The 14,324-nt window shown below is 43.8% G+C and overlaps 1 protein-coding gene across 7 annotated transcripts in view; it reads left to right on the top strand.

The window, feature by feature from the left end:
• Positions 1–13,690, top strand: part of hivep1 (HIVEP zinc finger 1) — a 326,912-nt gene extending 313,222 nt beyond the window's left edge. For 5 of the 7 annotated variants that reach the window (XM_078241026.1, XM_078241018.1, XM_078241037.1 and 2 more), the window contains one exon: positions 12,014–13,690. In XM_078241026.1, the coding sequence (XP_078097152.1) occupies positions 12,014–13,171 (1,158 nt within the window). In that variant the 3' untranslated portion in view covers positions 13,172–13,690. The remainder of the gene's footprint in view (positions 1–12,013) is intronic. The other 2 variants (XM_078241051.1, XM_078241030.1) reach the window with 1 other exon arrangement.
• The last annotated feature ends 634 nt before the right edge of the window (positions 13,691–14,324 follow it).

The raw sequence follows: 14,324 nt of genomic DNA, 5'->3' as shown, positions 1-14,324 counted from the left end.
TCTTGTGATCACTGCTCCCTGCATGTTCTCCCATGCTTCTCGCAGTTGCATCAGTTAAGTTCTGATTGCTCGGTCTATCAGTAGTTTCAACATATGGGGGCAAACATACAGACAAAACCCCTTCTCTGCCTCCGCTGACAGTTTATTTGGGCAGTTGAAATCCTCCATGATGATGATTCTGCATTTTTTATTGTACATTTTCTCCCCTATTAGGTGGTTTAATATTGTATTCAATCTCTTCCTTTATCCCCATGGATTTTGTTTCTCCTTGTTAATTATGTCCTTTCTTACTGTGACATTCTTATTTCGCATTAACAAAGCTGCCCAAACACTCCTTCTTCTTTCCTTATCCTTTATTGGTATAAATTGCTTAAAATATTTACTTGCCAACCTTGCCTGGTCTGTAGTTGTTATCCTACGTTTTTCATCCTGTTGCCTCATTCTGTTGCTCATGCAATTTAGTTATCCGGTATTTCATTGTTAGCTCTTATAATAGAACATAGAACATTACAGCGCAGTACAGGCCCTTCGGCCCTCGATGTTGCGCCGACCAGTGGTACCAATCTAAAGCCCCTCTAATCTACACTATTCCAATATCATCCATATGTTTATCCAATAGCCATTTGAATGCTCTTAACGTGTCAGGGACAAAAGTGGGGACTTATGCTTGGAGCCCAAAGAGGTAGGGGAGATCCTAAATGAATACTTTGCGTCGGTATTCACTAAGGAGAGGAATGTGTTGACTGGGAGTGTCTCGGAGGGGAGTGTTGAACCGTTGGAGAAAATCTCCATTACAAAGGAGGAAGTGTTAGGTTTGTTAGAGAATATAAAGACTGACAAATCCCCAGGGCCTGATGGAATCTATCCAAGGCTGCTCAGGGAGACGAGAGGTGAAATAGTTGGGCCTCTGACGCAAATCTTTGTCTCGTCACTGGACACAGGTGAGGTCCCAGAGGATTGGAGGATAGCCAATGTGGTCCCGTTATTTAAGAAGGGTAGGAAGGATAACCCGGGTAATTATAGGCCGGTGAGCTTGACGTCCGTGGTGGGGAAGTTGTTGGAGAAGATTCTTAAAGATAGGATGTATGCACATTTAGAAAGGAATAAACTCATTAACGATAGTCAACATGGTTTTGTGAGAGGGAGGTCATGCCTCACGAACCTGGTGGTGTTTTTTGAAGAAGTGACCAAAATGGTTGACGAAGGAAGGGCCGTGGATGTTGTCTATATGGACTTTAGTAAAGCGTTTGACAAAGTCCCTCATGGTAGGCTAGTGAGAAAGGTTGGATCCCATGGGATAAAGGGGGAGGTGGCTAGATGGGTGGAGAACTGGCTTGGTCATAGAAGACAGAGGGTGGTAGTGGAAGGGTCTTTTTCCGGCTGGAGGCCTGTGACTAGTGGTGTACCGCAGGGCTCTGTATTGGGACCTCTGCTGTTTGTGATTTATATAAATGATCTGGAAGAAGGAGTAACTGGGGTGATCAGTAAGTTTGCGGACGACACAAAACTGGCAGGACTTGCAGATAGTGAGGAACATTGTCAGAGGCTACAGAAGGATATAGATAGGCTGGAAATTTGGGCAAGGAAATGGCAGATGGAGTTCAATCCTGATAAATGCGAAGTGATGCATTTTGGTGGGAATAATGTAGGGAGGAGCTACACGATAAATGGAAGAACCATAAAGGGTGTAGAGACGCAGAGGGACCTGGGTGTGCAAGTCCACAGATCTTTGAAGGTGACGTCACAGGTGGAGAAGGTGGTGAAGAAGGCATATGGCATGCTTGCCTTTATAGGACGGGGCATAGAGTATAAAAGTTGGGGTCTGATGTTGCAGATGTATAGAACGTTGGTTCGGCCGCATTTGGAATACTGCGTCCAGTTCTGGTCGCCACACTACCAGAAGGACGTGGAGGCTTTGGAGAGAGTACAGAGGAGGTTTACCAGGATGTTGCCTGGTATGGAGGGGCTTGGTTATGAGGAGAGATTGGGGAAACTGGGGTTGTTCTCCTTGGAAAGACGGAGGATGAGGGGAGACTTAATAGAGGTGTATAAAATTATGAAAGGCATAGATAGGGTGAACGGTGGGAAGCTTTTCCCCGGGTCGGTGGTGACGTTCACGAGGGGTCATAGGTTCAAGGTGAAGGGGGGGAGGTTTAACACAGATATCAGAAGGACATATTTCACACAGAGGGTCGTGGGGGCCTGGAATGTGTTGCCGGGCAAGGTGGTGGAGGCGGACACACTGGGAACGTTTAAGACTTATCTAGACAGCTATATGAACGGAGTGGGAATGGAGGGATACAAAAGAGTGATCTAGTTTGGACCAGGGAGCGGCGCGGGCTAATTGTTCCTGGTTTCTCGTTTCAAGGCTTCATTCTACGATCATCTTGCTGGTGCCAGTACAGAGTGAGACTGCGGATAGTTGGGAACCTGTCTCGGGGGCAGGGGATTCATATGGTGTTCGTGGAAGTGGAAATGACTAGGGTTGGGAAGCATTTTCCGATCGGGGCCATTGTGATCTCCTGGACTCGTTTCGATCGCCTCAGGGGGTCGGAGAGGAATTTCCCAGATTTTTTTTTCCCCATATTGGCCCTGGGGTTTTTCACTCTGGGTTTTCGCCTCTCCCTGGAGATCACATGGTCTGGAATGGGGGGGTGGGGGTAAGTTAATAGGTTGTAATGAACAAAGCATCGTAGCTGTGAGGGACAGCTCGGTGGATAGGATATTGGTATGTAGATAGGCTGGAAAATTGGGTGGGGATCCTGGATTCAGGATTCAATCCTGGACCGGGGAGCGGCGCGGGCTTGGAGGGCCGAAGGGCCTGTTCCTGTGCTGTATTGTTCTTTGTTCTTTGTTCTTTGTTGACGAGTCCACTACTGCTGCAGGCAGGGCATTCCACGCCCTTACTACTCTCTGAGTAAAGAACCTACCTCTAACATCTGTCCTATATCTCCCACCCCTCAATTTTAAGCTATGTCCCCTCGTGCTAGCCAACACCATCCGAGGAAAAAGGCTCTCACTATCCACCCTATCTAATCCTCTGATCATCTTGTATGCCTCTATTAAGTCACCTCTTAACCTTCTTCTGTCTAACGAAAACAACCTCAAGCCCCTCAGCCTTTCTTCATACGATTTTCCCACCATACCAGGCAACATTCTGGTAAATCTCCTCTGCACCCTTTCCAACACTTCCACATCTTTCCTATAACACGGCGACCAGAACTGTACGCAATACTCCAAATGCGGCCGCACCAGAGTTTTGTACAGTTGCAGCATGACCTCCTAGCTCCGAAACTCAATCCCTCTACCAATAAAAGCTAACACACCGTATGCCTTCTTAACAACCCTATCAACCTGGGTGCCAACTTTCAGGGATCTATGCACATGGACACCCAGATCCCTCTGTTCATCCACACTACCAAGTATCTTACCATTAGCCCAGTACTCTGTATTCCTGTTACTCCTTCCAAAGTGAATCCCCTCACACTTTTCCACATTAAACTCCATTTGCCACACGTCAGCCCAGCTCTGCAGCTTATCTATGTCCCTCTGTAACCTGCCACTTCCCTCCGCACTGTCTACAACTCCACCGACTTTAGTGTCATCCGCAAATTTACTAATCCATCCTTCCACGCCCTCATCCAAGTCATTAATAAAAATGACAAACAGCAGTGGCCCCAAAACAGATCCTTGCGGTACACCACTAGTAACTGAACTCCAGGATGAATATTTCCCATCAACCACCACCCTTTGTTTTCTTACAGCTAGCCAATTCCTGATCCAAACCACTAAATCACCCTCAATCCCATGTGTCCGTATTTTCTGTTCCCTGTGTAATTGTTATTTGTCATCTGACTTGGCTCTCATCTCTTTTTTTTCTTATCCTTAATTAGATTACTTTATATTATCTCAAACCTGCCACCCAATTTACTAGTTTAACATTCTTTCTGCAGTGCTATTTATCCATTCTTCTAGGACCTTGTTTTCAGCCTGGTTCAGGTGCAGTACATTCCAGCTACATCTGTTCTTCTAGTTCCAGTACTGGCGTAAGAGAACTGGAAGTTCTCTATAACATTCCTTCAGTGAAAAAGAGTGTAAACAATAATATGTTTAAATGTTTACAAGTCTTTTCAGCCAAAAATGCAGAGTAGACAGTCCTTTGAGGTGTCTACCATCGTAGACACTAGTGTCCAGCCAATTCCGCATGACATTACGAGGCGGCTGAGCACACTGGACATAGCTTACACTATGACAACATTCTAGTGTAATGCTAAAGACATGAAAACTAAACCTAGTGACTCCGTTAGACGATGGTGGAGAAATTAAAATCAAGGATGCTCGAGAGGCCAGAATTAGAGCAGCACAGGTATCTCATAGAATCCCTCCAGTGCAGATTTGGCCCATCAAGTCGGCACCAACTCTCACCCAGGCCCATCTCCCCGCCCTATTCACAGAACGCATCACGAATTCCTCTAACCTATACATCTTTGGACACTCCTAAGGGGCAATTTAGCATGGCCAATCCACCCAACCTGCACATCTTTGGACCTTGGGAGGAAACCAGAGCACCTGGAGGAAATCGATGCAAACATGGGGAGGATGTGCAAATTCCACGCAGTCACCCAAGGCTGGAATTAAACCCGAGTCCCTGGCACTGTGAGGCAGGAGTGTTAACCACTGCACCATCGTGCCGCCCAGATGTTTTGTGGCTAGAGAGGATTACATAGATAGGAAGTGGCCATGGAGGGATTTGAAAACTAGGAAGATAATTGAGATACGGCTTAAAAGGGAGCCAATTTAGATAAACGATCACAAGGGCGATGGGTGAATGAGATCTGATATGAAGGCAATAAAGAAATATGTGCCTCAGTTTTTACAGAGAAAGGTGCAAAAGGTGAGTATTGTCATTTTATCTCTGATTGCTCCATTGAACAAAGAACGGTACAGCACAGGAAACAGGCCCTTCGGCCCTCCAAGCCTGTGCCGCTCCTTGGTCCAACTAGACCAATCGTTTGTATCCCTCCATTCCCAGGCTGCTCATGTGACTATCCAGGTAAGTCTTAAACGATGTCAGCGTGCCTGCCTCCACCACCCTAGTTGGCAGCGCATTCCAGGCCCCCACCACCCTCTGTGTAAAAACAACGTCCCTCTGATATCTGAGTTATACTTTGCCCCTCTCACCTTGAGCCCGTGACCCCTCGTGATCGTCACCTCCGACGTGGGAAAAAGCTTCCCACTGTTCACCCTATCTATACCCTTCATAATCTTGTACACCTCTATTAGATCTCCCCTCATTCTCCGTCTTTCCAGGGAGAACAACCCCAGTTTACCCAATCTCTCCTCATAGCTAAGACCCTCCATACCAGGCAACATCCTGGTAAACCTTCTCTGCACTCTTTCTAACGCCTCCACGTCCTTCTGGTAGTGCGGCGACCAGAACTGGACGCAGTGCTCCAAATGTGGCCTAACCAGCGTTCTATACAGCTGCATCATCAGACTCCAGCTTTTATACTCTATACCCCGTCCTATAAAGGCAAGCATACCATATGCCTTCTTCACCACCATCTCCACCTGTGTTGCCACCTTCAAGGATTTGTGGACTTGCACACCTAGGTCCCTCTGTGTTTCTATACTCCTGATGACTCTGCCATTTATTGTATAACTCCTCCCTACATTATTTTTTCCAAAATGCATCACTTCGCATTTAGAAATCATAGAAACCCTACAGTACAGAAAGAGGCCATTCGGCCCATCGAGTCTGCACTGACCACAATCCCACCCAGGCCCTACCCCCATATATTTTACCCACTAATCCCTCTAATCTATGCATCCCAGGACACTAAGGGGCAATTTTAGCATAGCCAATCAACCTAACCCGCACATCTTTGGATTGTGGGAGGAAACCGGAGCTCCCGGAGGAAACCCCACAGACACGAAGAGAATGTGCAAACCCCACACAGACAGTGACCCAAGCCGGGAATCGAACCCAGGTCCCTGGAGCTGTGAAACAGCAGTGCTAACCACTGTGCTACCGTGCCGCCCTATTTATCCGGATTAAACTCCATCTGCCACCTCTCCGCCCAATTTCCCAGCCTATCTATATCCTGCTGTATTGCCCGACAATGCTCTTCGCTATCCGCAAGTCCAGCCATCTTCGTGTCATCCGCAAACTTGCTGATTACACCAGTTACACCTTCTTCCAAATCATGCCCAATTGGTAAGGAAAAAAATATAACCTGCATCACTGTCAAATTCCATCCCAATTTATCTTTCTCTTTGCGTTGGGAAGGTTTCTGAGTTGCCCAATATTGGTCTTGTGGGAGGCCTCGGGCAGGAGGCATCCAATTTCCTGTCTGCAATTGTAGAGCATTGGTAATGAGGCTGTTACCCTAAAATGGGCCATGCAGCCCCAATTCCTCCCCTATAGTCCCTGCACTATTAATGGTCACAATCTAATCAGGGAGAGTTCAATATTTTCAGGAGAGGAAAGAAAATTGTTGGGAAAAAATGCACAGCTAACTAGTCAGCGAAGGAGTATTACAATAAGGTGTAAATATGAAGGGAACAGTAGAGAAATGCTCACATTCACCAAACGTAGATGGAAATAAATGGCCAATGAAGAATCATTATGATTGGACCAAAGCACTAATTTAAGCTTTGAGCAACTGTATATTTCTGTCAGAAATACTACCTATAGCAATGCATACTGACACTACATAATCTTCATCTTGCGACAGATTCTTCCACGTACACAATATGTACTATGTTCCTTGCTTGTATGGCAGATGGAGTTTAATTTAGATAAATGCGAGGTGATGCATTTTGGTAGATTGAACCAGGGCAGAACTTATTCAGTTAATGATAGGGCGTTGGGGAGAGTTACAGAACAAAGAGATCTAGGGGTACAGGTTCATAGCTCCTTGAAAGTGGACAGGATGGTGAAGAGGGCATTCAGCATGCTTGGTTTCATTGGTCAGAACATTGAATACAGGATTTGGGACATTGGTAAGGCCACACTTGGAATACTGTGTACAGTTCTGGTCACCCTATTATAGAAAGGATATTCTTAAGCTAGAAAAAGTGCAGAAGAGATTAACTAGGATGCTACCGGGATTTGATGGTTTGAGTTATAAGGAGAGGCTGGAGAGACTGGGATTTTTTTCTCTGGAGCATAGAAGGCTGAGGGATGATCTTACAGAGGTCTATAAAATAGTGAGGGGCATAGATCAGCTAGATAGTCAATATCTTTTCCCAAAGGTAGGGGAATCTAAAACTAGAGGGCATAGGTTTGAGGTGAGAGGGAAGAGATACAAAAGGATCCAGAAGTAGAGGTGGGTACAACTTTGTCTTTTAAAAAGCGTTTAGACAGTTATATGGGTAAGATGGGTATAGAGGGATATGAGCCAAATGCGGGCAATTGGTACTTGCTTAGGGGGTTTAAAAAAAAAGGGAGGCATGGACAAGTTGGGCCGAAGGGTATGTTTCCATGCTGTAAACCTCTATGACTATGACTTGCATCTGTGAAAGCACCAGTCTGTCAGGTTCTGGCACTTGGATTGTGAAGAACAAAGACTCTGGATCTATCAGTGGAATTTGCCAGAGTACTGACAATAGAGCAGGAAAATGAGAACAAGTGGCCATGTTTACACTTTATACACAGACACAAAATGTTTGAGCTTTGTCTATTGTTTGACATCTAAATGATTCCTAAAATTAGGTTATATTCATTTTTGTATTCCCTTGAGTGCCTTACCTCATAATTCATTTCAGTGTACTGATTCAGTTCACTTGAATATATGAAAATTATGTGCCAAGTGAAGGGATTTAATGTCCTGACATTCTTTAGATATGAATCTAAATGCTCAAGTAACAATGGTCAAGCAATAATTAAAACAGAAACTGCCCTTTTCTATCTGCCCATGCATTGTAATATTACAGAATGTACAAGATTTTATAATTCATAGCAAGATGAATAGGAGCATAAAATGTTTAATACATCTCTTTACTTCTGATTATTAATTTAAAACAAAAGACTAAAATTCTTCCTTCGATGCACACTGCTGGATGGTAATGATTTCTTGTCAATTACTCACCATGTTAGTTTTGATTTTCCTAAAGGAGGGTATATTAGAACTTTGACTCCATGTGGAGCAACTAGATTGGAAACTAATTCAAAAGCAGTGCCAAAGTGTACAACTTCAGAAGGACTGGTAAACAATGCCATTGGAATACAAGCTTTTGGAACGCTGCTCCTTCATCCGAAACCTCGTGCTACCAAATAAACCTGTTGGACTTTAACCTGGTGTTGTGAGACTACCCCAATCCAATGCCAACAACTCCACATCATTGGAATACAAGTACAAATCTTCAGACCTGTACTGACATCAAGGGTCAGATTTTATACATCAGTGGAAACTTATGGGCAATGTGACAGCAACATATCAGTATCAACAGAGATTTGATAGAGCAGACGCTGAGAGATTGTTTCCGTTGGTCAGGGAATCTAAAACATGGGGGCATAGCCTCAAGATAATCTTGATCAATTGGGCCAGTGGGCTGATGAAAGGCAGATGGAGTTTAATTTAGATAAATGTGAGGTGATGCATTTTGGTAGATCGAATCAGGGCAGGACCTACTTAGTTAATAGAACATAGAACATTACAGCGCAGTACAGGCCCTTCGGCCCTCAATGTTGCGCCGACCTGTGAAACCAATCTAAAGCCCATCTAACTTATAGTATTCCAATATCATCCATATGTTTATCCAATGACCCTTTAAATGCCCTTAATGTTGACGAGCCCACTACTGTTGCAGGCAGGACATTCCACGCCCTTACTACTCTCTGAATAAAGAACCTACCTCTGACATCTGTCCTATATCTATCACCCCTCAATTTAAAGCTATGTCCCCTCGTGCGAGCCATCACCATCCGAGGAAAAAGGCTCTCACTGTCCACCCTATCTAATCCTCTGATCATCTTGTATGCCTCTATTAAGTCACCTCTTAACCACCTTCTCTCTAACAAAAACAGCCTCAAGTCACTCAGCCTTTCCTCCTAAGACCTTCCCACCATACCAGGCAACATCCTGGTAAATCTCCTCTGCACCCTTTCCAATGCTTCCACATCCTTCCTATAATGCGGCAACCAGAACTGTACGCAATACTCCAAGTGCGGCCACACCAGAGTTTTGTACAGCTGCAACATGACCTCATGGCTCCGAAACTCAATCCCTCTACTAATAAAAGGTAACACACCGTACGCCTTCTTAACAACCCTATCAACCTGGGTGCCAACTTTCAGGGATCTATGCACATGGACACCGAGATCTCTCTGTTCATCCACGCTACCAAGTATCTTACCATTAGCCCAGTACTCTGTAATCCTGTTACTCCTTCCAAAGTGAATCACCTCACACTCTTCCGCATTAAACTCCATTTTCCACCTCTCAGCCCAACTCTGCAACTTATCTATGTCCCTCTGTAACCTGCAACATCCTTCCGCACTGTCCACAACTCCACCGACTTTACTGTCATCCGCAAATTTACTAACCCAGCCTTCTACGTCCTCATCCAGGTCATTTATAAAAATGACAAACAGCAGTGGCCCCAAAACAGATCCTTGCAGTACACCACTAGTAACTGAACTCCAGGATGAACATTTCCCATCAACCACCACCCTCTGTCTTCTTACAGCTGGCCAATTTCTGATCCAAACCGCAAAATCACCCTCAATCCCATGCCTCTGTATTTTCTGCAATAGCTTACCGTGGGGAACCTTATCAAACGCTTTGCTGAAATCCATATACACCACATCAACCGCTTTACCCTCATCCACCTCTTTGGTCACCTTCTCAAAGAACTCAATAAGGTTTGTGAGGCACGACCTACCTTTCACAAAACCGTATTGACTATCCCTAATCAAATTGTTCCTTTCTAGATGATTATAAATCCTATCGCTTATAATCCTTTCCAAAACTTTGCCCATAACAGAAGTAAGGCTCACTGGTCTATAATTACCAGGGTTGTCTCTACTCCCCTTCTTGAACAAGGGGACAACATTTGCTATCCTCCAGTCTTCTGGCACTATTCCTGTAGTCATGATGTGGAGATGCTGGCGTTGGACTGGGGTAAGCACAGTAAGAAGTCTCACAACACCAGGTTAAAGTCCAACAGGTTTAGCCTCCCGTCTAGTCTAATAGCCTGTATCTCAGTATTCTCTTCGACAACATTGTCTTTTTCCTGTGTGAATACTGACGAAAAATATTCATTTAGCGCCTCTCCTATCTCTTCGGACTTCACGCACAACTTCCCACTACTGTCCTTGACTGGCCCTAATCATTCTTTTATTCCTGACATACCTATAGAAAGCTTTAGGGTTTTCCTTGATCCGACCTGCCAAAGACTTCTCATGTCCCCTCCTGGTAGATCATTGGGGAGAGTTAGATCATAGATCATAGAACCCTACAGTGCAGAAAGAGGCCATTCGGCCTATCGAGTCTGCACTGACCACAATCCCACCCAGGCCCTACCCCCATATCCCTACATATTTTATCCACTAATCCCTCTAACCTACGCATCTTAGGAAACTAAGGGGCAATTTTTATCATGGCCAATCAACCTAACCCGCACATCTTTGGACTGTGGGAGGAAACCGGAGCACCCGGAGGAAACCCACGCAGACATGAGGAGAATGTGCAAACTCCACACAGACAGTGACCCAAGCCAGGAATTGAACCCAGGTCCCTGGAGCTGTGAAGCAGCAGTGCTAACCACTGTGCTACCGTGCCGCTCGAACATAGAACATAGTTATAGAACAAAGAGATCTAGGAGTACAGTTTCATAGCTTCTTGAAAGTGGAGTCACAGGTGGATAGGGTGGTGAAGAAGGCCTCACTATGTCCGCAGTGTAAATGCTTTTTAGGTGAATGGCAGAAAGAGGATGAATTGAAATGGATAATGTTGAATAAACCGGCAGCCATTTGGTCACCCCAAACACCATCAATAACAGCAGTCTCAAAGGCATTCTGCTGCAATGGCAAGCCTCTGTCTACAAATAACCTCCAGCTTGCCATTTTCCCCACTTAAAGTTCAAATTGTTTGATGCTGCTCTGATTTGCCTCTCTGAACTCACCTGCTGTGTATTAATGAGTTACAGACAATGCGTATGTCTGTGCAGTGCTGGTGAAAATCCACTGTCTTGAGAAAATAGCTGGTAATTGACTCATTAGCCAGTTTCAATTCCTGCTGCAGGTTGTCACCTTTAGAAACAATGGGAGGAGTTGGAAATACATTGAAGAACCAACACACTGCCATTTATACCAATATTCCTACGCACTCTCCCCATCCTCCAATTCCACGTCTTTGGAAACGTTCCCTCTATTGTCATCTGACATCCACATGCACTCACTTCTCAGTTTGGTTGCTGGACAATCATTGGGTAGCCTGTCTCCGTCCATTTTTTCCCTCCCCATTCTATACAAGAAGAAGTATTAATTGTGACCTATTCCATCATTGCAAAGATAAATGAAAACTGAGTTACAAATTTTGACTTTTTGGTCTAGTAAGCATTTTATTCCTTTGCAGACCTTTCATATGAAACTAATAAGACTTTTTAATATTTTACCTATTCACTGGTGTCTGGATTTTCTGCTGTCTATTCTAACACCTTTTCAAACCTGACTGGCCATTGATTCTTCTGCAAATAAATCCAAATATCAAAGATTATTGCAAAATAGTGGTTTAGAATTTGTTAATTGTATTTTTAAAAATATTTTTAATTATTTTCAGGTGGAAGCATTAATTGGAGTTTTACTTGAGCATATGTAAAGAGACACTTATTAAAACTGTGGTTTGGTTCAGTTCTGTAAATAAATGTTGGACTAAGTGAAGATTGGCTCCAAGTATCATCCACAAACTTTCCAGATTAGAACAAGAATAGGAATTACTCTTCGGTTTCTGTTACTCCTTTTGCCAACGTCTAACTGAAAGTTTTATTATATTTTATGTTTCACCAGCAGATCCCTTCATCCATCAGTCTACCTCCACATGTGCATAAAGCAGAATTACTTGTATCCACTTCTCCTGTGTCTAGCCCATGCAAGTTGGACAGTCAGCAACAAAGGCAGCAGGTAGAGCATCAAGGATTGTTGGGAATGAAGCCTCCTTTACATCTCTTCAGCCACTTGCCTCTTCACTCTCAGCAGCAGGTCAAGGCACCGTACAGCATGGTCCCTGTGGGTGGTATCCAGTTAGTTCCTGCAAGTTTAACTACATACTCCACTCTTGTACCAATCCAGGCAAGACCAATGCAACTTACTCTCCCAGCTATTGATGCTATTCACCAGACAGCGAGCCCTCTTAGCGAAGATACTTTGGAAACAGCTGGCAACATAAAGCCTTTAGATATTTCAGAGGCAAGTAAGCTTTTGCCATGTATTGGGCAAGTAAACCTATCCAGTCTGCAGAATGTGAGCAACTCAAATTTTCAAACTGTTAACACTTTAGGCGTGGAGTCATTAAACCTTTTGGGTTTGACAAGTTCAAATATAGGCCCAAAGATGTGCCCTTCAAGTCTTTCAGTTAATGCTATTGGCCTTCAAGTGTTGACCACAAACCCAGAGACTCAATGTACACCATGCCTACAAACTCATGTACCAGGTATGCAAATCATGAAATTCACATTGCCTACGCTTGTTCCATCCACCAATACAGGGGCCGAAGGTCAAACAAATATTGAGGTGCACTGTACAAGCAAACCTTGTGCAACTAGGACCGAACAGACACCAGTTAGCCTTCTCGTTGGAGCTAATGTTGATCAGGTGGCCTGCACACTATTCTCTCAGGTTTCTCCTCAAATTCAGGCATGTAGCCTGAAGGACTTGTCAGATTCTATTGACTGGAAACATGGACAACCAAATAAAACTAACAAAGTGGAGATATGTTCCAGTAAACCCAGTTATCTAGAGGCACACAATAATGAAACAATTGCTAGGGCTGTGACAAACTCTGACTTGGGGCACTTAAAGGAAAACTCTGAGATGGTGAATAAATCTGTTCTTCAGACTATTTCTCCAGAAAAATACAGAGGGAAGTCTGCAGCAACTACACAAGCTACTGTGCATTACAGCGACGTTAGCAGTGATGACGAAGACAGACTAGTGATAGCAACATAAAACATTTCACGGGACCTTTTTTTGTGCAGCTATCACTTGACCTTTTAAAAAGAAATGAACTTCATGATTTCTTACCAAACAAGCTCTCTTCCCTGAAAGCACATTTTTTTTGATGTAGATATTATGTTTGTGCAATTGTAAACTAAGACCAACTTAGAAAAAGATGTCTTATTGTTCCTTGTCTGCTCCAGCCATTTTTGTACATGTTGTATAAACAATTGTGCCTTTCAAATTTCTTGCTTAGGAACTGTACAGGTGAAATAAAACAGTAGTTGCTTGTGCTTACTAATTTTTAAAAAACATTTTACAATGTGTAGTGTCATAGTAAGAAAAATAACTACATGTTGCACTGATATTGTAAATTTCCATGGCTATGGGGCATTCTTTTATGTACAGGCATAAATTGTATACCAGTTCATATTTATTGTATCCATTTTTTTGATCCATGATCATTTTGTTCTTGCTGGGAGTAGGTTTGTATTCAGGCAAACTCTCTCTCCAGAATAAAGAAGGTCACACAAAATATTTGTTTATAGAAATTGCATATTATTTACCAATATTTCAGGAAATCCAATGTTTCAGTACAAAGCTATTCAGCAAAAGAAAGGGAAGACAAGTCCCTCAGGAGCGGTGGACTGACACCCTCACTGCAGAGCCAGTTGAGGCGTTTCACTGCCTCCTTGTGAGCAGTAACTCCAACTGTGGCTATTTCCCTTGTGGCCAAGTCCTGGAATGAGACTTGAACCCAGGGCCTTCCAGCTCAAAAGCAGGACTGCTATCCGTTGAGCCATTCCAGCTCCCTCAGAAAATATTAATAAGCTAGCAGAACAAAACTGGCAAATTAATTTTAACATAGATCTTTCATTTTGTTCAAAAACAGTATGTAGATCATGCAATCATTTCCTTCCTATATTGTGGTGACCAGAACTGCAAACAGTACTGTAGCTATGACCTAATGAGCGACTTATACAGCTCCATCATAACCTACCTGCTCTTATATTCTGTGCCTTAGCTAATAAGGGCAAGTATTCCATATGCATTTTTGACCACTTTATCTACATGTCCTGCTGCCTTCAGGGATCTATGGACATGCACTCCAGGTTCCCTCTGGTCCACTGTACTTCCTAGTGTCCTACCATTCAGTGTGTATTCC

The sequence above is a fragment of the Mustelus asterias genome, chromosome 2, assembly GCF_964213995.1.
Source record: "Mustelus asterias chromosome 2, sMusAst1.hap1.1, whole genome shotgun sequence".
Classification (NCBI taxonomy): domain Eukaryota; kingdom Metazoa; phylum Chordata; class Chondrichthyes; order Carcharhiniformes; family Triakidae; genus Mustelus; species Mustelus asterias.
This window is presented reverse-complemented; position numbering and strand designations above follow the sequence as displayed.